Genomic DNA, 27,497 nt, shown 5'->3' on the forward strand with positions numbered 1-27,497 from the left:
TTACAAGTTTTGTGCTCCAGTAAAAACTATAAAGTAGAACAGCCTACATTTAGATTTTGAAAAACAAACAAACAAACATGGCATTATCGCCAGTTTCAGTATACTTATGACATTCTTTAAGTAAGGTTTTGATGCACTAATGCACTCATGAGCACTAAGCTGACAAAATATAGCTCACTAAAGTTGAATTATATTGATTTTAATAAATTGCCAGAGTTTCAAAAGAAGAGCACATGTGATTAAAATCAAATATAAATCAAAATAAGAAAAACAAATCACAACCTTGTTTGGTAAATTTAAAACAGTAACAAGATTTAAGCCCTGATAGTAGTCTAAGACTTTCTAAAAGCCTTAATTTTGGCTAAATTGTTTTATCAGGTTTTAATCCTTTCTAAGACTCCCCAGACACCCTTAAAATAGTTTATATCCTGCACCAGCCTTTCCCAAACTTCAATGCACCGCATCCCAATTTTTGAAAAGGACCAAATGTTTTCCTTTACCTTTATTTTCCCTGTATTTAAACTTCTTGGAATTAAAAAATATCTAATTTTACATGTCAAGTATTTTAAGATCATTCAAGAATTGATATCAAATTTCAAAATGAAGTTTTTTTTTTTTTTTTATGAAGTAAAAGGCCCTTTGTGGCCCACCCACACTCACCTCAGGGCCCATCAATGGACCCAGTCCACAATTTGGGAAGTACTATTCTGCTCAAAGAAACCTGGGACAATGCAGTTATGAGGCAGTTATAAGGTTGACTATAGCATGTAGATTTCAATGTGATCATTCTCAAATCAGCTTTACATTTTATTTTCATCCTAAATTATGTGTGAGGTGCAGCAGAAATAGACTTGACATTTATCCCAAAAAAACAACATGTCATTGGTGCTAAGTTGCTGCTCTAATTGTTAACATGCATGCAGAAAAGAAAGGTCAAAAGTTCCATGATGCACAGCCCAGACAGTCAGTGAGTCACAGGTTTCATCTCCAGCTGCTGTTGTCTGTAGATCAAACTGTGGTTGGACTGTGGAGTTTCCTGCCGTGAATGTGTGCATCTGTGCGAGGGTGATCATCACACTTCTAAAAGGAGAGCTTGGCTCACAGACAAACTCCCCTGAATACATAAAAGCTGAAATAAATAAATAAGTGAGGCCCACATAGATCAGCATACATTATCCTAGTGATGCTCTGTCATGCCTGCACTGATGCCAACTTCACATATTGCTTGTTTCCTGAAAAAAACTATATATATGATAAGCTGGATTGAGTTTAGGTGACTGAACTGGCAAGCTAACCACTTTTCTCTGTTTGACCATAAAATATTCATTGGTTGTCTTGTTTGTACACTAGGATCATTGTTTTTCTGCAGCGTCCTGAAACTGGAACAGCACTGTTCACCCATCCAGTTCACTTCAATACAGCTCACAGGGTACAAAGCCAAAACAAAACAAAATGTAGTAATACTCACAGACTGCACTGTAGCTACTGTATAACTATGATAAAAACATAACAAGCAAACCCTTCTGGCAACAATACCCAAACAGTTTTACTCGCTTTGTTGCTTCAGTCATTTAAAAACATCATGTTGAAATGAAGCATTCAGATTTTAATCTTGCTTCTCTTCTTAGTTTTCTTCTCTTCCTGCTGCTGGGAGCACTGCCCACTGTGCTCAAAGCTGGTGAGCAGATCACCACTTTCATCTGTTATTCTTATGCATCTCTCTACTTTTGGCTGAAGAGATGTTTAGTTTAGCAGAAAATGCATGTTGTCCCCAAATATCACTTGGACCCCTGTGGCTGTAAGGCATTGTTATATAATGTTAGGAGAGTATTGCTTTTGATCTTAATGTGCTTGTGTGTGTGAGAAAATAATGTCCAGAAAGAAACCTAACAGCATGAAAGAACATATCTCCATATGGCAACATATTCTCAAAAATCCAATCATCCATACACATGGACAGAAATTTTGATACTTTATTTATACATTGTGCACTGGGAACACACTTGCCTGAAATTTCTCAGTGCTTCAGAACGCAAGTCAAGAGAAATGTAATTCAAGTGCTCCCTCAACTGATAACACCACTCCACCAGAATCCCTTTAGTAGGACCTGACGATGCTGTGTGACAGTAGCAGATATATGTATGGTTTACAGGGGGTTTAATTACAGATGCACAGCCTTTGAATATTAGGACTAATACAGATGTTTGAAATAACAATTTAAAGACCATGAATCTGTATTTTGTTTTTTTGTATGGCAGGTCACTGTTTTATGAACCCAACATCAAATTTCAGTCAAATAAAACATCTCCAAGTTTGTAAAATTTAGCTTCAAACTCATGATAAATGAGGTAGTAAAGTCTGCTCCAGGAGAAACACAATCCTCTCAAATTAAAAAAAATGCTACAATCTGAATGTTGACCTCATGAGCAGAGTGCAGCAGTGTGTCTCTGTGCCAGAGAAGAGACAAAGTCTGTTTTCTGGCTGTGACATGCGCAGCTGTGACATTAACCTTACTTTGGTTAGGGTTAGGGTGGTCTAATAAATTTGTTAAGCACTGTAGATCTCAGTGTTTTCACATATTTACAGCAACCATATTCCAGCATACCCAGTGTGTCAGACAAAAACTGTGGATTTCACTTTACATGGTCTTCAACTAATGGTCGATGCCTTTCCCTTACTTTTTTCAGTGTTAAGAATCCAATAATGCAAACATTTTGTCATTTTGATTTCTACCCAGTAAAAAATCCCTTATTTGATCTGATATGACACAAGTGATAAACACTGGCAGCTAAGGGTGTTATGAGACTCTTATCTCACTAGATGAAATCTAAAACTTTTATTTTTAATTTTGGAACAAAATGAGTGGAAAATTTGTCTTGAGTACAGCTGAAAGTCACAAATAAAAAGCAATTCATGTCTATTCAGAAATCATCTTGTACCGAATAGGCTATAAGTGCTACAGTATTGTCTAATTCTAATTCAAACTAGCATTTAAACAAAATCTTTCACTTTACTGGTCTTAATTTACTACACTAGGCACTCATGCTACAGTTACAATAAAAACAAAAGCATCTAGGCTATGTTTAAGTACTTTTAAAACCATTTAAAACAGACTGAAATATTCAAAGCTCCATCAGCTTTTTCTCATCTTCTTTAGAGACAATCATATGTCAAAGAGTCTAAAAATGTTTTTGTTTTTCCTGAAATAGATTACTTTATAGTTTTGCCGTCATTTTTTCTCATGTGAGCTTTGAAAGTGCTGGAAACGGCAAACACATGAGCCTATGTGTTTGTGAGCATGTGTGTCTCTGCTCTGCCTGCTGCCAGACAGCAAAAGAAAGTATAAAAAGCCCACAGGTTAACATACCAACTGGTTATGCCTGCAAAAGTGTATTTATTTTAATATTTTGGTTTTGGGAAATTTTGTGAGACTAAATTTGTTGTGAATGAAAGCATAAAACATGCAATCTTTTAAGGGGCATTCTTCAGCCTTCAATCTATCAGATATGATGAATTATGTTTGACTTGCAGTATGTAATCCTAATATAACCCTGTGATTCCATTCAATTTAATTTTCTAAGGTTTTTACTTTATGTCTGATTCTATAATCGTGAGTATCTTAAAAGAAGCAATGCCTTTGATTGACAATTAGAAGATTGTGGACTGCTGAAAATAACACCAACACTGTCCTGGAACAGCACAAATGTATTATGGTACTATGTAGTAGTAGTGAATATGAAATAGTGGTAGAAACTTGAAAGTAATCTAGAAAAGTGCTTCAGTGTAGTGGTACATAATTTTTATACCTGAGATGGCAGATCTGCTGCACTTTCTTTCATCTTGGAAAAAAAGCAGCGGGATGAAAACGTCAGTGAATGAATTTATGTGACGCTGAGCTGGAGCACAGTGTGGGATCTCCTGTATCAGCATACTGTGATTTCAAAAGGCCTATTAATCCCTACTACCACTGCATGACCCACAGGAAGCAGCCCCACCAGTAGCTTGATCCATCTTGAGCACCCCCATGGGAGTCACAGATGTAATGTGAGAACAGCATGTGGGCGTGTGCACACTTATACTGCAGGTTAGGCCAGCAGAGGTCAATGAAATTAGTGTCAGTGTCTGTAAATGTGCATGTGTGGAAAACAGCAGCAGCAAGCACATCTGTTGACGGCAGCACGCACATACACACACACATGGTATTTACTTATCTCCTACCGCTCTCACCTCTCCTAGCCTCCTCTGCACTTGTCTTGTTTTGGTGTCTAGGGTGCAAAAACCTTTCTGGCTTGCTCCCAATGTCCACCCACAACATCTCCTGTGATCCCAAACAGACTTTAACCATCATCACCTCTGGGCACGATGAAAATGTGAGAGCAGGAGCGGGTGCAAAGGTTGAATATGCTGCATGATAAATGGGACAGCACTTGGGATTAACATGATGCATGAGTCTCAGAGTCACAGGCCTGCTGGTGGCCACTAAAATGTGAAGATTGTGAGGATATGTAATTCAGTTATAGCAGCTTAAATTACAGTATATATATTTATTTTTTAATTCCACTTTTTTGCATTCAAACCAGTTTCATGTCATTTGGTATTATTTACTGTCTTAAACCAAGGGTAACTGACTTCTGTTTTGGGTATATACCTGATTTAAGAAGACTGAAGATTTAAGCATTAACTTAACCATGTACAAAGAAACTTTTTGTGGAAAAAGGAAAAAAGGGAACAGTAAAAGCTAAATGTTTGAAAACACATGGGTCAGATGACTTTTGACTTGCCAGCTGAGCTGTCTGTGAGTTTTTTAAAGTGAAATGAGACATTTAGGAGCAGTAATGGACTTATTTTACATCACTGTGGCTGCAGAAAGATGCTGTCATGGCTTCAAAAGTGGCAATAAATCTTGGTAATAATTGCACTTTAAAATATTGGTAATACACCCAATGAAGACGATGAAGTGCTTGAAGACGTTGGCATATTGACAGTTTCTGGGTGAAGTCTCCTTTGAGAACACCCACAGATGATTCAACTTGCTAAATATAAAAGGACATTTAAAACATCTTCTAATTTTATAATTTGAATGTTCTGCCAAATTTGGGAGAAAAAAAATGAGATTGAGTTGAGAGGTTTTTTTTTATTTGCTGAGAAAATGATAATGATCTCCTTGCTAAAACCTCAGCCCACCACATTAACACAAATAAACCAGAGTTTCAGACATCTATACTATGTTACTCCGAAAAGAGGACAACTTTTTGGTCTCTTATAAATACATTCATTTTCAACGTAATTAATTCTATGAAGAATAACATTTGTATATTTTTGAATGTGTGTATACATGCACAATGTACATACAGATACTACTGCATTTTATTTATCTGTGTTTTATACATGATCAAACGTGCTTTTTTGCAAACAGATATTTTGCAGCATTTTATTTTCTTTCTTGTCCTTATGTAAATAAAAACAGTATGGGCCTTCTCTGAGCATCAGCTGTGTCCTGAGTCCATTGCTGTTCACCTTAATGACCCAGGATTGCTGTGCCAAGTTTACTTCAAACCCCCTTGTGAAGAAGGCGGATGACACAACAGTGGTGCCTCATCTGAGAAAACAACGCCCTGGCCTACAGAGAGGAGGTGAACCGGCTGGTTGACTGGTGCAGCATTAAAAACCTGATCCTGAGTGTTGACAAAACTAAGGAGATCATCCTCATCTTCAGGAGGAGCCAGCACAGCCACACACTGCCCAGCAATAACAACACTGCTGTGGAGGTCGTCAGTAGCACCAAGTTCCTGGGGGTGCAGATAACGGAGAAGTCTGACCTGGTCGTTTCACACCACAGCTCTTGTAAAGAGAGCTCAGCAGTGCAAGGGTTTTCTGCACAGGAAGGAGAGTACACCTCCCCCTCCCATCCTCACCACTTCCTACAGAGGTACTACAGCAGCTATCCCTAAATGGCGGCCCGCGGGCCACTTCCGTCCCGCCACAGGTGTCATCTGGCCCGCAAGACATTTGGGGAAAAAAATGGAAACTTAAAAAAATATATTAATTTTTCATTTCATTTTTTTGGTGTTTCAAATACAAATTTTCACTCATTCATCATGATCTTTCTATAATTATAGCGAGGAAAGGTCGTAATACTATGCAACAATTGAGGTAAATATGGTACGGTGAACGCTCTTTAGAGCAGGGAGGAACATCGTAAAAAGACGCACAGCAGACTGCTTCATCACCTCAACTCTGCAAACATGCTGCCCAAAAAGAGGTTGATACAGACTGCATGATTTTTAAGACTGAAGGAGAAGTATTTTTTGTTTTATCTAATATTGATTATTTTGTTGAAGATGAAGAATTTAACCAACATGCGCAGCTGCACGAACTCTCATTGAGTCCAGCCCTTCCCACACCTCTGACTAGTTTTCTGCATCTCAGACTTTAACAGTGTCAGAGGTTTTTGCCTTGTAAAACCAAACTTCTATCCCTGTGGGGGATTAAAACAGCTGCTCTCAGGATAGCAAACACTTTCCTTGCGTAATAGGCCATCAGCCCCAAATGCATACATTGTATCTCACTTTGGTGATTCAGTTCAATGTCAGCCTGATTAAATCCCTCATTATAAAGAATCTGTAATGCAAAACTAAGAATCATCTACATTTATTTACATACAATTCAATTTTATGTCAACAAGACGTGCAATTATGGTCTTGATCATTAACGTTTAAACAGGACAGTTTATAAATCCTATGTGTATTTAACTCCAGGTCTCGTCAAAAAATGGTAAAAATTACTCTCATAATGATAAAACAAATAGTTTATAACTGAAAATGTATTCCTAACCTGGACATAGGCTGTCCTATGGCATAAGAGATCGGCATTTTTGGTCTTGGTGCAGCACTCACAGACAAAATTACGCACGGAGATGCGCCACTTCATGACGCGCGCAGGGAAGTCAGAGGGACTCAGAGAGAACGGACATGCATAAGAACAACTTGTGGCTCAGGCATGCGCTTTTAGGTCAAGTTTTCACTCGGTAGGTGAGGGTTTATAGCTCTTTGAGCAGTAATAGCACAGCAGTCAGGGAAACATCTCAGCAGGATCCTTCTCTCACTCTCTTTCTGGACTCTGCTCTGATCCTAAGTCTGGTGAAATAATCTCAGGGTCAGATCAGATATTGTGGACAACAGGTTGCCATTTTAAAGCCATAAACAGTCATGCTGAATAAATGTTTATAATGAATATTCCAATCTTGTAAATTTAGCATCAGCGGGTCTTAAAAACATTAAAAACGTGAATAATGTGCTTTACTATTTTTTCAGTTTTTCTGTAAATCAGTCAATTTGAAAATTCATGGATAACAATAATAATTATATTTTAGCATTAAAAATATCATTTGGGTTAAAGAGCTTCTACATATTTGTGTATTAACCATTGCAGAAACATAAAAAATGATTTTGGTAATTATCAATGCTGTTAATTTAGGGCAGGACAAACTAATTGGGGAACACTGCACTACAGAGAGCATATTAACCAGGTGCATCTCTGTCTGGTTTGATGGCTGTAGTGCTTCAGACAGGAAGTCCCTTCAGAGAGTAGTAAGGACAGCAGGGAAGATCACTGAGACTTCTCCTCCTCTCACTCAGGACTAAGCACACAAATGTTGCCTGATCTTAGCACACAACATCAACAGACTCGATCCATCCCCACCATGGACTCTTCTCGCTACTAACCTCTGGAAAGAGGTTCAGTAACATCTAGAGCAGAACAGCCAGATTTTTCAACAGCTTCTTCCCCAGGGCCATCAGACGTTGAACTCTCAGTAACCCTGCATTCGGCTGTTTCTCTGGACACTTTACATAAGATTCTGCTGTGCAATATGTTTTTATGTGAGACTGTAAGAAATAACATTTTAGATACATATTTGATTCTATTATTTTTTTGATTTTTAATATTCAGGGCATTTTTTTGCAACTGTGAGCCTATAACTAAATTTAAATCCACTGTACACTCTCTAGTGTATATGCTGAATGACAATAAAGTCTGTCTATGTCTAAGTCAGTCATTTTGAGTCTTGCGACCAAAGATAGCCTGGGATACATTTCTGACAGTGGGAGAAATATAGGATGACCATCTCAAAATGTGACTGCAGCCTTTGTTGACTAACCAACCAACCAACAGAGACGTAGCAAGAAATGGCATAACAATAAACTCGATACTGGCACAAACAAACTAGTTAGCATTAGAATGGAGACAACGCCAATAGCAGACATTTGTGGGATTCCAACAATGAGGAAAATGTTGATCTCAGATATTTTTCTAACAGTTACCACAGCATTGTTGTTGCTTTGCAACATTATTTATACTATTAAACTAGGAGTGGGAATCGCTAGTTGCCCCACGATACAATATTATCCTGATACTTGGGTCACAATTCGATATTATTGCGATTTTAAAACATTTTGCAATACACTGAGTATTGTGATACCATGTATTAAGATATATTACAATCTATACAGTTTTTTCAACTGTTTAGCTGGTTTAGCATTAGTCTTGCCCTCATGTTTGTCATATTTCCACAGTATTTTATTTTCATGTAGCACTTCTTGCAACCTCATGTGTCATGTCCACCTCATTTGTGCCCTGCTTGCATTCCTAATATCCTTCCCCTGGTGCTGCCATGTTTGTTGTACTAACTTTCTCCTACTCGATGACCGTCACCTCTGCCGACCTCACTGGACAAACAATTGTCCAAACAATGGATTTTATTTTTCCATTGTCATAGACTTTAGTTCATATTACCAACTAATTTGAAAAAAAATACATATTATGATATATCACCAAACAAAGTATCGCGATACTATGCTGTATCCATTTTTTTCTCCCACCCCTTATTATTAATATTTTTTATTGATATTCTACATTACCACGGTACTGGCGATGCTGATGAATGACACGCACTGATGTGGTGCACACAAATGATGTTTATTTCTAGCATATCGGCGTACATTGAAGCCTATGATTCAGCAGCTTTTAGTGGGAGCTGTCATTGTACGGTCTGCAAACATCAAACTAAATGTATGAAATTCATGTCTCACAGTGTAGCAAGACAGTAACTTATAAGATTACTAAAAATCACAGTCTGTAGTAGACCTTAAGTGGTGGAAGGTGATTCGAGGTGTACAGTGTCATGAAAAAATATTTACCCCTTTCTGATTTTTTTTGTATATTTATCACACTTAAATGTTTCCGATCATCAAACGAATTTTTATTTTTCACGAAAACAAACCAAGTAAACACAAATGCAGTGGAAAAAATTCCAAACCTATCTAGCCCTATGTGATAAAGTAATTGCCCCCTGAACCTAATAACTGGTTGTGCCACCCTTGGCAGCAATAACTGAAATGAAGCATTTGAGATGACTCTTGATAAGTCTTTCCATCGCTGTGGAGGACTTTTGGCCCACTCTTCTTCACAGAATTGTTTTAACTCAGCCATATTGGGGTTTTTTTTCAGCAGGAACTGCCCGTTTAAGGTCACACCACAGCATCTCAATTGGATTTAAGTCCAGACTTTGACTTGGCCACTCCAAAACCTTAATTTTGTTTATTTGAGCCATTCAGAGGTGGACTTGTTGGTATGTTTTGGGTTGTTTTCCTGCTGCATAACCAAAGAGCGCTTGAGTTTAAGGGCATGAACTGATGGCCGGACGTTGGCCTTCAGGATTTTCTGGTAGACAGCAGAATTCATTGTTCCATCAATCACAGCAAGTGGTCCAGGTCCTGAAGCAGCAAAGCAGCCCCACACCATCACACTGCCACCACCACGTTTGACTGTTGGCATGATGTTCTTTTTATCAAATGCTGTGTTATTTTTATGCCAGATGTAATGGGCCGCACACCTTCCAAAAAGTTCAACTTTTGTCTCGTCAGTCCACAGAAAAATTATCAAAAGTCTTGGAGATCATCAAGATGTTTTTTGGAAAATGTGAGATGAGCCTTTGTGCTTTTTTTGTCTGCAGTGGTTTTGACCTTGGAACTCTCCCATGATGCCATTTTTGCCCAGCGTCTTTCTTATGGTTGAGTCATGAACTCTGACCTTAACTGAGGCCAGTGAGGCCTGCAGTTCTTTGGATGTGGTTCTGGGTTCTTTTGGGACCTCCCGGATGAGTCTTCATTGCACTCTTGAAGGCATTTGGTTGGCCGACCACACCTGGGAAGGTTCACCACTGTTCCCAGTTTTCTCCATTTGTGGATAATGGCTCTGACTGTGGTTCACTGGAGTCCCAAAGCCTTGAAAATGGCTTTGTAACCTTTTCCAGACTGATAGATTTCAATCACTTTATCACACTGTCCCAGAGAGGGTTGGATTTATTTTCTCTTTTAAATAAAATCATGACTTAGAAACTGCATTTTGTATTTACTTGGGTTGTATTTACTTGGGTTGTGAGATATTAAAATTGGTTTGATGATCCAAAACATTTAAGTGTGATAAATCAGAAAGGCGGCAAGTACTTTTTCACTGCACTGTATCTGTTCACATTTTTCAATAGATGACACACAATCACTCCACAAACTGGGGTCCAGGGCCCAAAGAGGATGTTTGAAGTGCCTTAATTAAACATAGGTGTATTTTCAGCATAACAGAGCAGTGTGCACCGTCTGCTGACACAAAGCTTTTTTCATAGCAGATTTAAGTTTTTATACTTATATGGACCTAACTCCAGCCAGGACTTTAAACATCCCTTTCATAGTGCTTCTGAACAGACAGAACAGGACACTGTTTGAGAAAAACTGTTATGAATTTAAGTTGAATTTCACTGAGGTATTCTCACAACATCAGAAACAGTCAAAAATTTGCTGTGAGCAGTTCTAAACACAAAGTATAACTTCTTTTATTATCTAAAAGCTTTAGGCAGACTAACAGGATCTCTGTTTTTTAATCTTCTGCAAGCTCAATATCAAATTAAGGTCATTTATTCCCTTTTCTACTGTGCTGAATTACTTCACTATACTCTCTATCGCATGTGAAACTGACACTGGACAGTCTGCATTAATACATTTGGGAAATCTAGTTAGTGGAATACGTGTGTGAGTGACAATTTTGCATGAGATTAATCATAAATAAACCCAGCTCTCTGTTACATGAGAGCATGTGGGTGCGTGTGTTTCTGCATGTGTTTATTAAACAGAAGGCACAGGAGGAAAGCTTGGAAACAAACAGAAACAAAAGCCTTACATCTCTCAGCCCTCATTAAAAAAGTATGCTCTGAATTCTAACAGTGCAGAAGACGTGCTGCTATGTCATCCGTGTGTGCGGTCAGTCAATGTATGTCTAATTCTCTTCCAAATATCAGGAACATACTGTGCTATAGACTTTCAGGTTTTAGTTGTTTTCTGCATCTTAAAGAGAACCTGCAAGCTTTGCATCTAACCACTCCATATTCTGAAACAAACCCACTTCTTGGTGGTAGTGCCAGTTAATTTGCTTTAAAACAGCGTGAGTGCTTGGAATAAAAATGAAAACTGCATCAGGTGGAAAATAAGAAAGACACCTGGGCTGCACACAAACATGCTTTGCACCTGGCATATGATAAGGCCCAATATGTAATCGCCCAATGCTCATTATCATGCTGCTTTTATATGTCCTCACAGTGCTGAATGACACACAACACTTCCTGTTCCTGTACATGGGAACTGCACAAGGACATTCCATGGACAATTAGACTCATGAATCTTAAAGTGACAGTGCTGCTCATGTTCATGCTTTTCATCACAGCAGGGTGAGGAACATTCAACAGGCACTCCTACAACTAGTTCAATCAGTAAAACAACCCTTTAGTCTGGTTATGGGTTTGTGTTTCTTGTTTAACAGTCTGCTGTTATTCAAATGTTTTGACCTATCAGAAATTAATCCAACTCGTCTGGAACAGCTGACTGGGCTAGGATCTGCCATCATTCCCCTCAGTAGGCGATCAAGCTGAAATGTGGCCTGGCTTCAAAATCAGCCCTCGAGCTCCAAAAGAAGCCATAAACAGCCTTGATTTGCACAGTTTATGCCCTGCCTAAAACAGATAATAACATGTCTATAGCATGTCTGACTTCAATACAGAAAAATACAGACTATCTCTCCAGCTTTTATAATGTTTCTCACTCTCTTGGATGATTTCAGACATCCCCTTGAGGGTTATTCCCTCAAGCAAAGTCTTCAGCATTTCACTCTTGTGGAAACTGTGCATAAAGGGCTCAAAAAGTCCACCAAAGAGGCCTGAAGCACTTTCTGATTTTCACTGTGGTACAGCCCTGAGCCCCTGCAGACTTATCAGGAACATATGTCAAAGTCTATGAGCCTGAGAGTGTGGACAGTAAGACTGGCCGGTATTCTTGGCTAAGAACTTTAGATCAGTAAAACCAATTTTACAAGCTAAGAATGATAAATACAGCAAAACTTGGTTTGGGTTTTACTCCTTTTCTAGACAGTGGCTGTACTACCACCCACTCGCCTCCCCCCTCCTCTCCACTCCTATCCTTCACTACTTTCTTCTTGTTTCCTAAAGCACCACAGTAATCACCCGCTTTCTCTCCACTCCCACTGATCCTGTGCACTGTTATTGATTGATATTTTTTGGATTGATTCTTGTTGTGCTGCTGAATTCAAACCCTCAGGTCTAGAGGTCCTGTCTTGATCTACCCACAATTCCCCAGTGGTGCTGCCCTAGGCTCAGGTGTCAGCCTTATCAAACCTTCACACACATCTGCTTTGATCACTCACACCCTCTGACACACACACAAATACACACATGCAAAAACTAAAAAAAAAAAAACTAAAAAAAATAAAAAAAAACCTGCAATGCAAGTCACTCTGTTTCCCTCACACATCCATGCGCTTTGATCATCCACACACACAGGCGAGAACACACACGTACACAACACTTCTGTAGTCTAACCTCTCACTGTCTGCCTCTCTTTTTCCCTTTGCTCTCACACACACAGACACGCACAGCAGAGCTGGTGGTTGGTAGTGGGAGTACAGGAAAATATTTCTAAAACATCCTAAACTTTCAAAGAAGAGTTGCAGTCTTTTCAGGAGTTTTTTAAACATTAAAACATTTTATCTGAGTTATACTTTAAAGCCCGTGAATTCATGGCAACAAGCACAGGAGTAAACACAGACTGCTGAGTGAATTCTTCACATACACTAGAGCAGGGGACATCATGTACATTTGCACAAGGGCCAGATTGAGTCTTGACAGAGACTCTCGGGCCGGACTTATGAATAAACAAAAATTAAATAAATATTTTGGTTGGATTAATATATTATTGTATTAGTATTCATATTTCTTTAAAAACTCAGGAAATTTTAAAGCATTGCCAGTGAGATCTATCCCTACTATCTATAATGCAGTGGTCACAAGGAGACAGGCCTGCCCACAGAATTTGCTGGACCCCTGAAATTCCCAGAGAATGTGCTGTGAAAATCCCAGAGAACATACCCCTCCTGGGATTTAGAACCAACATTAACTCATTTTTGACACTTTTTAACCCCTTTTCACTACTTCATTCAGCCATTTCTGACACATTTTTGTCACTTTCAAACCAATTTTTGCCACTATTGCCCATTTTACCACTCTCCAACACTTTTTTGCAGCTTTCCTACCAGTTAATGCTAGGGATGTTCCGATGCTATTTTATCCTTCTCGATATGATTCCCATACCAAGGTGTTGGGTATCAGCCAAGACCGAGTACTGATCCGATATCAGTGTGAACTTTCTGAACAGAGTGTTCAGACTAGCAAATTATTTTAGACCTATATTTGACTGAGAACATGGCTCAACAAATAGAATCATAATGTACATCATCTCTGTGACCCTGAAGTTTTTTCTGCTGATAATGGAGTTTTGCTGCTAAATATTAAGATAACAATAATACAGGGGGCTGCATGGCAGTCTCTCTCTATCTCTCTATTTTAATAGAAACTTTATTGCACTTTTCCAAATACAATATAAAACTTACAACTCGCATGTTCAAAAATGTTCAAATATGCTTTAATGGCATGAATGGTTAAAACCTTTGTTGCCAAGCAGAGTACCTAAACAAAACAAAACAAATATTAATAATGACAATCCCAATAACACATCAACTTAACAAACTTACAACTCCCATATTAACAGTTGTTCTATACAGATATGTACTTGATGTAAACAGTTGTATAAATCATGAAGTGCATTGAACTCTATCTCTCCTTTCTGCTATTTTGGGCAGCACCACATGATTACAGAACAGCCTGCTATTGGCTGACAGACACTCACAGAGAGCAGGCAGTTAGCATTTGAGCTAGCGGTGATAAATGATCATAATTCGATTAAAATGGATAAAAAGATGTTCAATCTCAAGTTTACTTGAGCATTTATGCCCCCAAAAGTTACATGAGTTACAGGCTCGCTGAAAATGCTGCCGCATGGGATTCAAAGGCATCAACAGTGTCAATGGGAAAACACAACGGCTAGCTTCAAGAGGAAAAGCAAGTAAGAGGCAACGAGTTATGGTTCAAAAATTATCTAACTTTTGATAAACTGTGTCACTTTTTGTCTTTTACAACAGCGCAGTCTGGGAGGCATTTTAACGATCACATTCAGAGAAAAACTGTCATGCAGACATCATTCTTTGCTGCTGTGGGTCTCTTGGTTTTTCTTTGCTGCATTAAAAACAAAAGCCCGTTCATACAGCGGCAGGCAAGAAGAATTGATTTCTGGTTTATAGCAGTAACATTTAGCATGGCTGAACAAAGCCAAATATGAAGCTAAACCAAACGGTATTGGATGGGTGCATAAACTCGTGTACTTGTCGATACCAATACCTGCATTTTAAGCTGTATCCGAGGTATGTCTGATACTGGTATCAGAATAGGAACAACCCTAGTTATTGCCTTCGTGTTTCACTCTTTAGTCCCTTTAAACTACTTTGCCAGGCTATTTTTAGTATATTTTTGCCACTTTTCACCTATTTTTGATAAGTTTTACCCCCTTTTGCCTTTTAAACCCAATTTTTACCATTTCTTAACCCCTTTCAAATCACTTTTCCTGCATGTTTTTTTCCCCTTTGTGCCACTCTTTTATCAATTTTTGCCACTTTTCAAACCTTTTTCTTTACTTTTTTACACCATTTTTGCCACTTTTGACCAAATTATGCCACATTTTAACCTCTTTTCACTGCTTTATCTGGTCATTTTTGCAACATGGCCAGTCTAAACCCATTTTTTTAAACATATTTATTAATAATGGCTGACAAGTGAATTTCTGTAAACAGATCAAATGTTAAGTCATTCTTTAACTACTAGCTGCAGACATTTAAAGCCAAAAGACACTTGTAAAACCACATTTTCTTTTTCTCCTTTTGGCCGGACAGGTGGTTTTGGGGGTCCTGATATGGCTGTCAGGCCACCACTTGATGATCAGTGCACTAGAGGGTCCTTTTAATTCCATAAATAAACACACAAAATAAAGCCCTGACTGTGTATTATATGTATGTCCATAACACAACAACACAAATGCAGTATGATCCATATACCACTGATTCCCAAAGTCAGGGTCCTGACCAAAGGGTGGGCCGTGGGAGATGTTTTTGGGTGGCAAAATGAGTTTTTAGAAATTCTCCACCACTGTGACATTTATGTTTGCAGTACACATTAAAGCCACAGGGGGAACTTCACCCAATCATTCTTGCCCTCAAAAACAAAAACAAAAACAAAAACAAAAACAAAGCTGAATCCACTGGATGACAGGCCAGGTAAAGTCACAGTCATGGAATTCTGGCTAACAAAAAGAAATGCATTGTTCCAAATGAGACAGCTACTGAAGCCAAAGGAGCCAAACATTACATGGGCAATTAATCAAAATTTAGATTAAATCACAATTTGGCCTGTTGCAATTTCCAAATCGCAGAGGGTACAATATTTCTTTGACCTGAAATGTATGTCAAAATACCAGTCCAAGACTTATTTTGGAAGCAGACGTTATGCTCTGTATATTATACAAACATTCAAGTGTCAGTTTGCCAAAAATTCTACTTTCCTTATTTTAATGTATGTATATCCAACCATCCATTTTCTTTGCCTCTGATCCCGTTTAGGATCTAGGGTCATATCCCAGCTGTCACTGGGCACCAAACAATGCCAGAACTGAGATTTGTTCCTGACCACTTTGTCACAGACTGTGACCCGTGTATATGGGTGCCTGCTTTACCAACTGAGCTAAGCAGGTGCCCAATAAGGTCTATTCTACCCGTAAACTAAGGAGTGGATCAGACAAATTCTCTTAGAGGAGTTAATCTGAAAAGGAGCCCTGGAAAACACTTGTTTTGATCAATTTTTCAAAAGTTCTGGGCTTCCTGTGGGATTTTACCACAATGTAGAGACTTTTAAAGCCACAGGATGTGAGCTGTATTTAATAAATCCTACTCATTTGTGTAGTATTTGCCCCAGGGGCTGTACTTACAAAAACTGTTAGAGGGCACTGTTGAGTCTATTTTTAATGCCCACAACTTCAAATATAATATGTAAGATTCACGGTGTGCTCTTAAACTGCTGAAATGTTTTCACTTGTGTTCTTAAATTGATTAATGCATTTGCTCATAACATTGAGGCTTGCACGTTTTTCCACATAAAACGCCTCTTTAATGCCCATATAAGGGCATGAGACTGCTGGGCTATGTGCAAACACAGAAATCACAGGAGTGAGAAGAGAAGCAGGCTCAGCACCTGCACACCTTGGTTGGATGTGTGTGTAAGACTTTTCTGCTACTAGTAAATAAAAATAATATAAACTAAGTTCCAGCTCAGATGTTTCTGTTTTGAGTGATGTAAACAGAGTCGCTGTGCTTTCCAAGCGTTTCCAAAAAGAGACAAAACTTAGTTCAAATTTACATTTTGTTTTGCTGTTTTGCATAGGTGATGTAACCATGCATCTTTTAAAGAGCTGGAAGATAAAATGGAGCTACAGCACCATACCAGTGATAGCTGCCACTGTTTTTGTTGAAAATCTCTCTGAGCACCTAAGTGTTTTATTACAGCAATAGTTACGCAACAACACTAAAGACAGCGGTTACGCCAAAGTCAAACTGTGGAGTTAGGTGGCTCAGATGGCCTAATGGTAAAGATGCACCCTTATCCCTGTCATTTCAATCCACTTCTCTATCAATAAAGCCAAAGTGAAGGTGTAGAAAAACATAGGACTCTGTATAAAACCAAACATAACCCAAATAATGGTAAGACAATGAAACGACCGCAAGATTTTCTGTAAATACCACAGACTGCTTACACATTAACTGAACCCTCACTTGTTTATCTGTTTATTTTTTTGGTAAGCCCTCTTTTTCCAGCCCTTTTCAAGAAATGCAACAGTGCAGTAAGGGAGCATGACTGTAGCCTCGTGGCGATGTAGTGTGTGATTCAGAAGGTCAAGGGAATGCAGGGAAAAACAAGTGACCATTGTCTATTGTAGCATGGATAAAGATGTAGAGAGGGGAGTCAGAGCTAGCCAACCATGAGAACCTTTTGTCAAACCTCAGACCTTGTTTATCTCACTGGAAAGGTGAGTACTTGTTCTCATACAGTCACTGGAAGCACATTTATGTTGCTGTTGACTGTTTCAAGTGTTGGCATATCTGTTGTGACTCCAGCGCCTGGTCTTTGAACTGATTTTTTTCAGGTCTACACTTAAGAATTTTGTTTTACAAAATGCTGATTTTTTTTTATTTTCTGGCCACAGATGGCCATATGTGGATGTTTTTAAGTTATCATAGCAAGTTGACAGAAGTGTATCCAACTAATGCCCTATTCATATCTGACAAGAAAAGTACATTTATAAGAGTAGAAGGTTTGGCATTGTTTGCTATCATAGATCTCAAAATGCAAACTTTTGAAACAAGTAAGTCAGTTTTAGTAATCTGTATACTCATCAGAAAAGTCAAGCATTGTCTCTGAGGAAAAGGCTGAGGCATTCCTAAATCTAATACATGGTTCATTATAACTACATTAATGTATGAGAAACACCTGAACAAGCCAGGTATGGCACCAACTATAACTCCTGCTATCCGGCGCCCCCATTAAACATACAAAAAGTATTAGGATTAACTGCATAGTAACATGCCCTCTTTTGACAAGCATTAACTCCAAAAAAAAAAACCACAAACACTTTGTACAGAGTGGAAGGGTTGCCACTGGAGGTAAACAGAGCGGTACCATTGTGTATTGAAAATGTTCTAGCTGTTACTAAAAGCCTGCTGTGATATCAAGTGGTATGACCCAGACTGACACAAAGGCAGTACTTAAGTTTATCTCTAGCTTTCCTTCCCCACGGTCCCTTCCACTCTTTACAAATCTATTTTACCACCTCACCGATTCTTGAAACTTTGGCAAAAACATGTCCCACTAAGAAAAGTGCTAATTCTGTTTGAAATTAAAAACATTTTCATGAATGAAAAGAATTTAGATTATAATCAGGGGATCCTTTGCACATATGTAAGGTTCTTTTATAGGTTAATTTTTTACTTTTTTAATAATTTAATGATTTTATGCTGGCCCATTGCCTACAAAATCAGTTGTCCTCAGATAGGATATAATCATTTCAACTTGATTAAAAAAACAAAAAGTAAAAAGTAACAATTGAATTGAATAATATATTCACCACATGAAAAAGTACATCGTGATATGTATTAAAAACTACAGTGAGTTTTTAACAATATTTACTATTATTTTGTGTTTGCTCAAAATGTGCCCCACATATTAATCACCACCGTCAGATATTTATAAAAAGCAATAAAATCAGGCCACTACAAGGTCAACTACATTCCTGAGGACGCCATTTTCAAACCTTCAGCTCTACTGCATGCTTCAAGATCACTCAAGCTCATGTAAGTTTGCTATTTTCTCTTAAACTTGTTCATATTTTTGGACACTGCTACTGTCACAACCATAACATGTCAACACTGTCTCTTTTGACTTAAAGTAAACATTGTGTGATGTTAGATTTTTTAAAGGAGTACACGTGAAACTATAAAAAATGAACAAACAGCATATATGTGCACTAAGAATGCCAGATAATGATTAAAAACTCTAAATACATATTAGACCAAATAAATAAAAAATAATTTGCTTTTTATTGTGTCTAACAGTTTTGACAAAAACAAAGTAATAACTGGAGAAATGCCTATTTTATAACAAAAATACAAAATGAGGAGGTTGCACCAGTACAATGCTGAACAGCCAAGACCTATGATATACCTTCAGATTTTGTAATTTAACTAACTTTTTATTTTCAAAATGAAAACCTGTTTTATCCAAATTCCCAAGAATCAGAGACCTCCAAAGCACCCCAGACCATCACACTGCCTCCACCTTGCTTGACTGATGGTTTTAAGCACTGTTCTTGCATCTTCTCATTTGTTCTGCGTCTCACAAATGTTCTTCTGTTTGATCCAAAGACCTCAAACGTGGACTCATCCATGCACAACACCTTTTATTGGTCTTCCAGTGTCTAGTCTTTTTGCTCCTTTCTTAGTAAAATGGTTTTTTAGCTGTGCAACATGATTAACTTGGATTAGCAGCCATACTAGGAGATTGATGCAGAGGACTGACAGTTGCTGATAACTATTTAAGAATTGCATGAAAATGGCACAGAATCCAAGGCACTTGAAGTCCAGTGTTCATTTACGGTCAGTGATGGTTCAGGGTGCCATGTCATCTGCTGCTGTTGGTCCACTGTGCTTTAGCAAGTCCAGGGTTCAGACCAAGTCAGCCATCTACCAGGAGATTTTATATCAGACTTTGTATTGATCAATCTAGAATATATGGAAGTTTAATTTTGTAAACTAAATCACAGGAAATCTTCTAACTTTTTCTTGATATTCTTATATTTTGGGATACACCTGTACATCAACATTGAGGGCCGAGTTAATGAACAAGCTAGTTTTTAGTTTAAGTTGCCTGCAGTGATGTCATAAGTAAATGAGGAGTCATGTCCTTAAATGTACCACTTCAAAAAAAATACAACTCATTTACTGTAAAATTCTCTTTTAAGTGACACCTAAACATATAAATCGTCTCATATATAACAGTTAAGCATTCAAACATGTTTGCATGAATAGGCATGAGTGGTTGCCCATATTCTGTGTGCATGTGTGTGCTCTTTGTGCAAAAGTGCGTGTGCGTGAATTCTGCCTCTGGGCGGCACTCTGTAATAGCTTCGTCTCTCTCTCTCGCTTTACCTCTCTATGTCTCTCTCCCTCGCTTTCCTACACACATACACAGACACGCACATGCACACACATACACAACCCTATCAACAGTCACGGAGAATTCCTTCTTTCTCGCACCGACTCTTAGTTACCATGGAAACCAATAAAAGAGCGGTTTAAGATGGGATGCGTGTGTGTATCTCTCTGTATGTGTGTTTGAGAGCGAGAAAGAGGGAGAGAGAAAGAGAGAGAGAGAGGAGGGGACAGAGTGAAGAAAGGAAGAGTGAGCCAGAGTGAAATCATAAGAGAAACATGTAGAGTAAATCAGGCACAGAAAGAGAAGGTGGGAGTGAGGTAAAATAAGGAGGGAGAGAGAGAGAGAGAGAGAAAGAAATAAGTACAGAAAAAAGAAGAGAAGAAGGTAGAAGAGAAAATGTGAGGGTAGGGAGAGGAGGGAAAAAGAGCAGAGGCAGAGGGAGTGTAAGTGGAGATGTATTATTTAAAGAGGTCTCACCCTGTCTAATGAGTTTGGTCTAAAAGCCCCAGGAGCTGCCCAAAGATAGAGACAGACAGACAGACAGAGAAACTTCCCTAACTATGTGGGGAGAAAATCCAATGTGCAATATAAGCCGAGGGAGTTGAAGAGCACTATTACTGGGTAGAACTGGATTCCATTAAATTGTTCTACTTTAAATATGTGAAGTAGTCTGAAGTGTAAGTGACAGCAATCTGTGCATGTATCTGGGACACAAAAAGGGTCTGGGCCAGTAACCAAATAAAGATGTGTGATACTTGGAGAAAACAGAGTAAACAAATCATTCAAAGAAGAGCAGAGCTAATGTTGCAGTCTGGGTAAATCAGCTGACAGTAAAACAATTGGACAAACATTTTAACCACAGCTTTGGCATTTGAAAAGCAAGAAATCTAATTTAATTATGTCACAAGATATTTTTCAAGCCATATGTTGGCATATTAGCTGATGCCTTTTCCCATATTATGATATATACTCACCCAGAACAAGATACAGAAATACTTAAAACTACTGTGATAAATGATCTTCTCATTTATAATATAGTATACTTTACCTCTTGCAAATCTTCTGTTTGAAATGTGTTTATGTAAATGAACTTTATTAGACATAATTTTAATGTAACTAATCTTACACAGTCTAAGTATCTTTTGATAAATTTGTTTCTGTATGTATGTTTGTACGTTTGTATGTACACATGTATGTATGTACTGTATGTGTATGTCAGTACTGACCAATATTTTGTACACATTGCTGTTGATTGTTTTGTTTTAAAGTCCCTGTAAAGTAAAATTCAAACTTTGTGTCTTAACACTCTATATATGTTTGAATAAGGGTGTTGTAAACATGTGAAAACACTGACATCTATGTGTGACTGTAGAGCCCCAGACAACACCAGTCTTGTCGGAGGACGACTCCACCCCACCAACACTATGATGATATACAACCACCCATCAGTTCATCTCAGTACAGTCTGTTGTTAGCTGATGCCACTGCCTTCACTGAAAGATAACAGCCAAATCTGTTAGCAATGGTTGCCTAAAGGTCATTAAAGCAACATAACAGAGAGATTTCTGCCAGAAAACAGTAAATTTGATCCCCAACTTCTGCCTCTCTGTTCTGACACTGAGTCTGGCAGCTGCACTGTGATCAGAGGCATTTTTTCTCAAGTTTGAGAAGATCGTATTCCTCCTGAGTGGGTGTGGCTTCAGCTCATTCAACTGACACACTCACACCATCCCAGAGAGGATTTTACTTCCTTCCTTTTTCATAATTTTGAAGCTTAATTTGATAAACTTAGAGCAGTTTTTCATGGCCTTTATTTGGTATGGTGGTTCATAACACAGCAGCCTGTCAAACACAACAACAACAAAAAAAAAAAACATTTTTTAAGACTTTATAGGGACTTTAATTTAGCTTAGGCAACAATGGTTGTAACTTGTGATGTTATATTGTAGTGTTAGAGGGGCAGGATCATTCACTACTCGGCTTGTGATATCATGAGCCCACATATCGGCCCCACCCAAATCAAAACAAGCCAGGAAAGAGGGGAAAAACTTTCAGTCTCAGTCCAAAATACAGTCACACATATGTCAGTGTTTTCACATGTTTACAGCAACCGTATTCCAACATAGGTGTGTTAAGACAAAAACTTTGGATTTCACTTTACAGGGTCTTTAATGACTAGTAACTTTGGGATAGGGTACACCATGTGTTACAGTTACTCTTTCAGAAATATCTAAGGTACAACAAGGAAATACATGGATGTAAAATATTAAACTGGCAAGTTCTTTTTAAACTAAAAACTACTCAGAGGAGCTTTAAAGTGTACTATAACGGTATATGAAAGCATAAACTCTTGTATGTTGTGTTGTGTTACATATTCTGTTGTATTATAACAGACAAAGCTAAAGGAAAACACGCCTTAAAAGAGAGTTATGTCAACACTGATTACAATACAAAACATGAATCAACAGCCAGATGAAGTTCAAGGCCTTTCAGAATTTAAGATCATTTATTTGATAGAGCACCATTATGTAGTCTTCCATTAATAGCCATCAGATGTGACTACAACATCAATACTTGGCTTTGATTCATAAATATATTACTGTAGGAGTAAGCTTCAGAATATAAAACGAATCAATTACAGCCACTATTATTTGCTAATGAAGACAAATGTTTCATGTTATCACAGCAAGGGTTTATTTATGCTTCTAAATACAGGAAGGACTCTTTTAGTTCATCCATGGGGATTTTTAGACTTGCTCTTTATGATTGAAAGACCAGCGGACATCTTTATTTCTTCTCTGAATGACTTCCTATCTACTTGGATGGAAACAGTACTAAAATAAAACAGAAAGTTCCACCGATGGTGTGCCAGATCAATGTGGTAATACATCTAAGATGTTAGCTTACACTTAGTTTGTCTATAATACAAACAATCCTCACAGATGTAGCTCACAAAACATATCATAAAGAACACGTCCTTAGTTTCTTTGAAATAAACTCTTTTTGTTTTGTGGTGATAAACAATGGATTATCACAATGTCATGTTGAAAACCATACCAAACAAAGACACGTTTCACTGAAATTGTTGTATTACCTTGAAATAAGGTTGATGAGCATTTTTTCCCTGCTGTCTACTATTCATTGTTAAGGCTACCTGAGTGCAATTATCTCATCTTTATTCTCTCCTCTCCTCTCTGTGTCTCAGACATTATTAAACAGAGCCTTTGTGAAAGTGTTAAAAGGTACACACAAGTGTGTTGTACCATCTCTCTGAGTGTCTGCGCCGCTTTTGGGCTTGTATCAAAATTCCTACCATGTCTTGCCACCTTGCTTCGTAGCTTATTTGAATTTTATACCCATGTGGCATCAGGCCAGGTCTGTGTCACTTTAGAGATCACACACACATCCACACACACACACATCCAAAATCACAGATACACTTTGAATGGCAGTTTGGCAGGTGTCACTTCCTTGGCTCTCTGAGCTGTCAATCAATTAGACAGTTCAGCTTTCTATTCGCTGACGGACTCAGTCTCTGATGTGCACTCACAAAAAAAAAGAAAACCCACTCACACGCACACGATGACGTGAAGAATATAATCTTACTCTTCAGATTTTGCAGTAAATTTCATTCTCTTGCAGTGTTTTGCTTCCTTCAAAGAAGCCATGGTAATCTCCAGTACTGGGTGTGAGCATGGACAGTATTATAAGATAGACGGTACAACAGCCACCTGGAACTGAAGCCAAAAGGGCTCCCCCTGCTGTCTGGCTGTAGTATCAGTCATAAAGCCCATCTCCTCCATGGAAACAGATGGGACAAACTTTAAACTTTAACAGTTTAAATACATGTCAAAACTGGAATCCTAGTAGTAATTCTCCTGATGACACTTATGCCCAAATGTTCACTTTTCTGAATACATCTGGTCTTACTTAATAATTTAATGCAAGTAAGACCAGATGCTATGCCAGATTAACAGCTCTTTTGACAAAGCCTGTTCTACCGTCATGCAACTTTCCATAACTACGAGTCCCAACTTACACAAGAATCTGCTCTGTTTTTGACTATCCTGACCTGAGGTATCCTTGTTATTTGTTTTGGTAAGTTAACCCTCTGAGCCCTTATCCATTTTTGGCAATTTGTCTCACCTGGACTTACCATCTTAAAGAGCTTGTAAAACATGAACCCTGTAGTGCACAGCTGAGCTCTAAATATCCTTTTTTTTGCTACAGTAACATCACTTGAATTTTGGAAAAATGATGGGACTATAAAGCCAAAGAACAAACAAAACTGAAAGACATTAATTTCCACAAACTTGTCCTATCATCTTCTGGAGACCAAAATGTGAAAAAAGATCATTCTGTGACAACAAAAAGCTTAAAAATATTCACATATTTACAAAAAAGGCCTTATCTTTATTGGGTTAGCTGTATTTTAGCCATTATTCAAAGACCCTTCTGTCCGCAGTGACACAGCGGGCCACATCACAGGCTTTCTTTCTCTCTTTCCCTCCATTATGAGCTATTTAGGCTGTCTTGGTCATGATCTAAGTGCAACAACCAGCGCAGTTTGACAAAGAATGGCGTGGTGACAGAAAAACCTGCCTTTGGTTGTCACAGCCCAGTCACAATGCATTGTGGGATACAAAATAGACAATATGGTGGATAGCATTAGCTGCTAGTAGCAGAAACTGTCAAAAATGATCTAAAAAATTGAATAAAAAGGCATTCAATGTCAGAGTTCTTTAATGACCCCAGATAGTCATCCAAGTTCCAGGGTCACTTGAAAATTTTCTGTTAGGGCTACAGAGATAGTGCCATATGAATGGCAAAATGTGGGCAGAAAAACAAGTAAATGGTTACAATTTATGGTTTTATGATTTATGGTTCCAAAGTTATTTTTGTAAGTTGTGTCTCTTGTTGTATATGACAACGGTGGCTCAGAGGGTTGAAAAGTGTTGTGGTCAGCAGAGAAGTATTGCATAAACCCAGCTGCTCCCAATAGCCAGATGCCCTCTAAATCCAAATTATGTCACCAGCATAATCTGCCACAAGGGTATTTTGGCTTCACTTTCAATGGAAAGAAAAAATTCATGTATGTCACATTACCACATTTTCTGTGTTTGTCCCCTCATCAAGTGATAAAAATGTATTTTTGTTTAAAGCAGATATCTTACATGAGCTATATATTAATCTCATTATGGTGGACTTGTAAATAAAGATGCTGTGATTGATGTGTGTCTCCTACCTTTGCATGATGGCAGAGCACTGTCCCAGACTGGCTTCCCATCATTCCCCATGACACAGGTGATGGTATCCCCGCCTACAATTGTGTAGCCATGGTGACAGTTGAAGGAGACCTGGGATCCCAGTTTGTAGTCATAACCTGTCCGACTGGCGTTCATGATGTTACCAGGGTCAAAACAGGCCTCTCTGGGTTTTTCTGAGAATAAAAGTGTTAGGGTTAGTGGAAATGGACACAGATCAAGATTTTTGGAACAGGAAAAAAAAATTTCTTAAACACCATTTCTATATTGATTTATCTGAAAAGCAGTTTATTTCTAAAGCTAGGGTACCACAGCTGTATATGTATCTCTTAAGTCTCTCTAATCTTTTAAAAATATCAAGTGAACAGGGATAATTTGCATGTATAGCAGGTCATAAAAAAAACAGTGGCCAATCTAAAAAACAGAAAAAGTACAATCAAATTCTATGGTAGATCTGTTTTGGTGGTATTTAGATCACACTGAAGCTAGTTATAGGCCATATTGAATTTCTTCTGCTACCTTACAGGTAAGAAAAAGGAAAAAGGTATTAGGCTACAATGAAAGTAACATTGTAAGTAACACCAAAAAGTAACACACACATGCAAAAAAATACATAAATAAATAAATACAGGAAGAAAAAAACAACAGGGCCATTGAAGATGCAGAGTCAATCGCGGTGAAAAACTGTCTTGGATCTTTTTGACTTGGCAACCGGCCATCCTGTTTGTGTTCCTGTGATCACCAAATAACAATGAGACATTGGGCTTGACAGAGAGAAACTGACAGACTAGAGCGAGAGAGAGAGAGAGAGACAGAGAGAGGGAGAGAGAGAGAGAGGTGGATGGCTAGATGGAGGAGAAAAAGCAAGATGATTAAGGCTGTGTTTTAATTAGAGAGATGGTAGATGAAAGGAAGAGAATTAATGACAAAAGTACAGAGGTGTGAGGTAGCGTGAGGTGACAGACAACAGAGAAGGAGATAATCTTTTTTTAATTAGAGATAAATGGAGTGAGAGAAACAACAGCAGGGAAAAAGAGTTTCAAAAACTTGACAGAGCAGATCTAGTCTCTCGTCAGACGAACAACTAATCATCAGTTCTGCATTGCTGTTAAATCAGCCCCAGTCAAGCAACGTCTGTAAAACCAGGATGAGTCACGATCTGTGGAAGTAAACAAGTGACAGGCTGACACAGAACAGTATGACCTTTCATCTGAAGAAAACACTCCTAATGTACACTAACAGGGAAAATAATAGAGTCAGTAGCTTAAGTTATAATCCGGTTTAGGGTTGGAAACACTCCTGTATTGACTGATTAATCCTTCCACTTCTCAACAGAAGTTACAATATAACCCTATTGAAGACAAGCTTGTGATAACATCTATCCTTTACTGAATTTGCTAAGACTTAAATACTTGTTTTCTTATATACATAGGATTGTCAAAAACCAGAACAATATCAATGGCTATTCAAATTTGAATCCAACAAAAATATAATTCCTAGGCACCAGATATTGAAATATTTCTTGTTTATACTGAAATAATAAAAATTGCAAATGAAGCGCTGCACACTGTCAAGTGCTGCCAACATTTTTTAAGCAATATAGACAGTTTCATACCCTCTGTTTTATTTTTATAGGTGTATAATTCATGTGTTCAAAAGGTGGTATTGAAAAGTATGGAATAACTTAAAATTCTGACAACCTTTACATATACATAAGGCAAGCAAATCCACTTTTACTGTTGGGGTTGCACTACTGTAAAACATATAACTGGTACTCAACCTCACCCTGCTCCGGAGCTACACTTACAAAAATATTTTTTGCAAGAGCCATAATCCATTAACATCCCTATCTTCCTCCAAAAGTAGTTTGCATTTTTAAAAATGGATAACAGTTCAAGTTTGGCAAGGAATGAAAAGCATGATGTGCAGTGTATTCAGAAAGTATTCAGACCCCCTTCACTTTTTTCAGTTTT

General features: G+C 38.1%; 1 protein-coding gene across 1 annotated transcript in view; it reads right to left on the reverse strand.

The window, feature by feature from the left end:
* The window catches only part of LOC121512451 (CUB and sushi domain-containing protein 1-like), an 821,118-nt gene that overhangs the window by 142,641 nt on the left and 650,980 nt on the right, over positions 1-27,497 (reverse strand). Inside the window, exon 32 of the mRNA XM_041791732.1 lies at positions 25,506-25,700. Within this exon, the coding sequence (XP_041647666.1) occupies positions 25,506-25,700 (195 nt within the window). The remainder of the gene's footprint in view (positions 1-25,505; positions 25,701-27,497) is intronic.

This window comes from Cheilinus undulatus, linkage group 1 (genome assembly GCF_018320785.1).
Source record: "Cheilinus undulatus linkage group 1, ASM1832078v1, whole genome shotgun sequence".
Classification (NCBI taxonomy): Eukaryota; Metazoa; Chordata; class Actinopteri; order Labriformes; family Labridae; genus Cheilinus; species Cheilinus undulatus.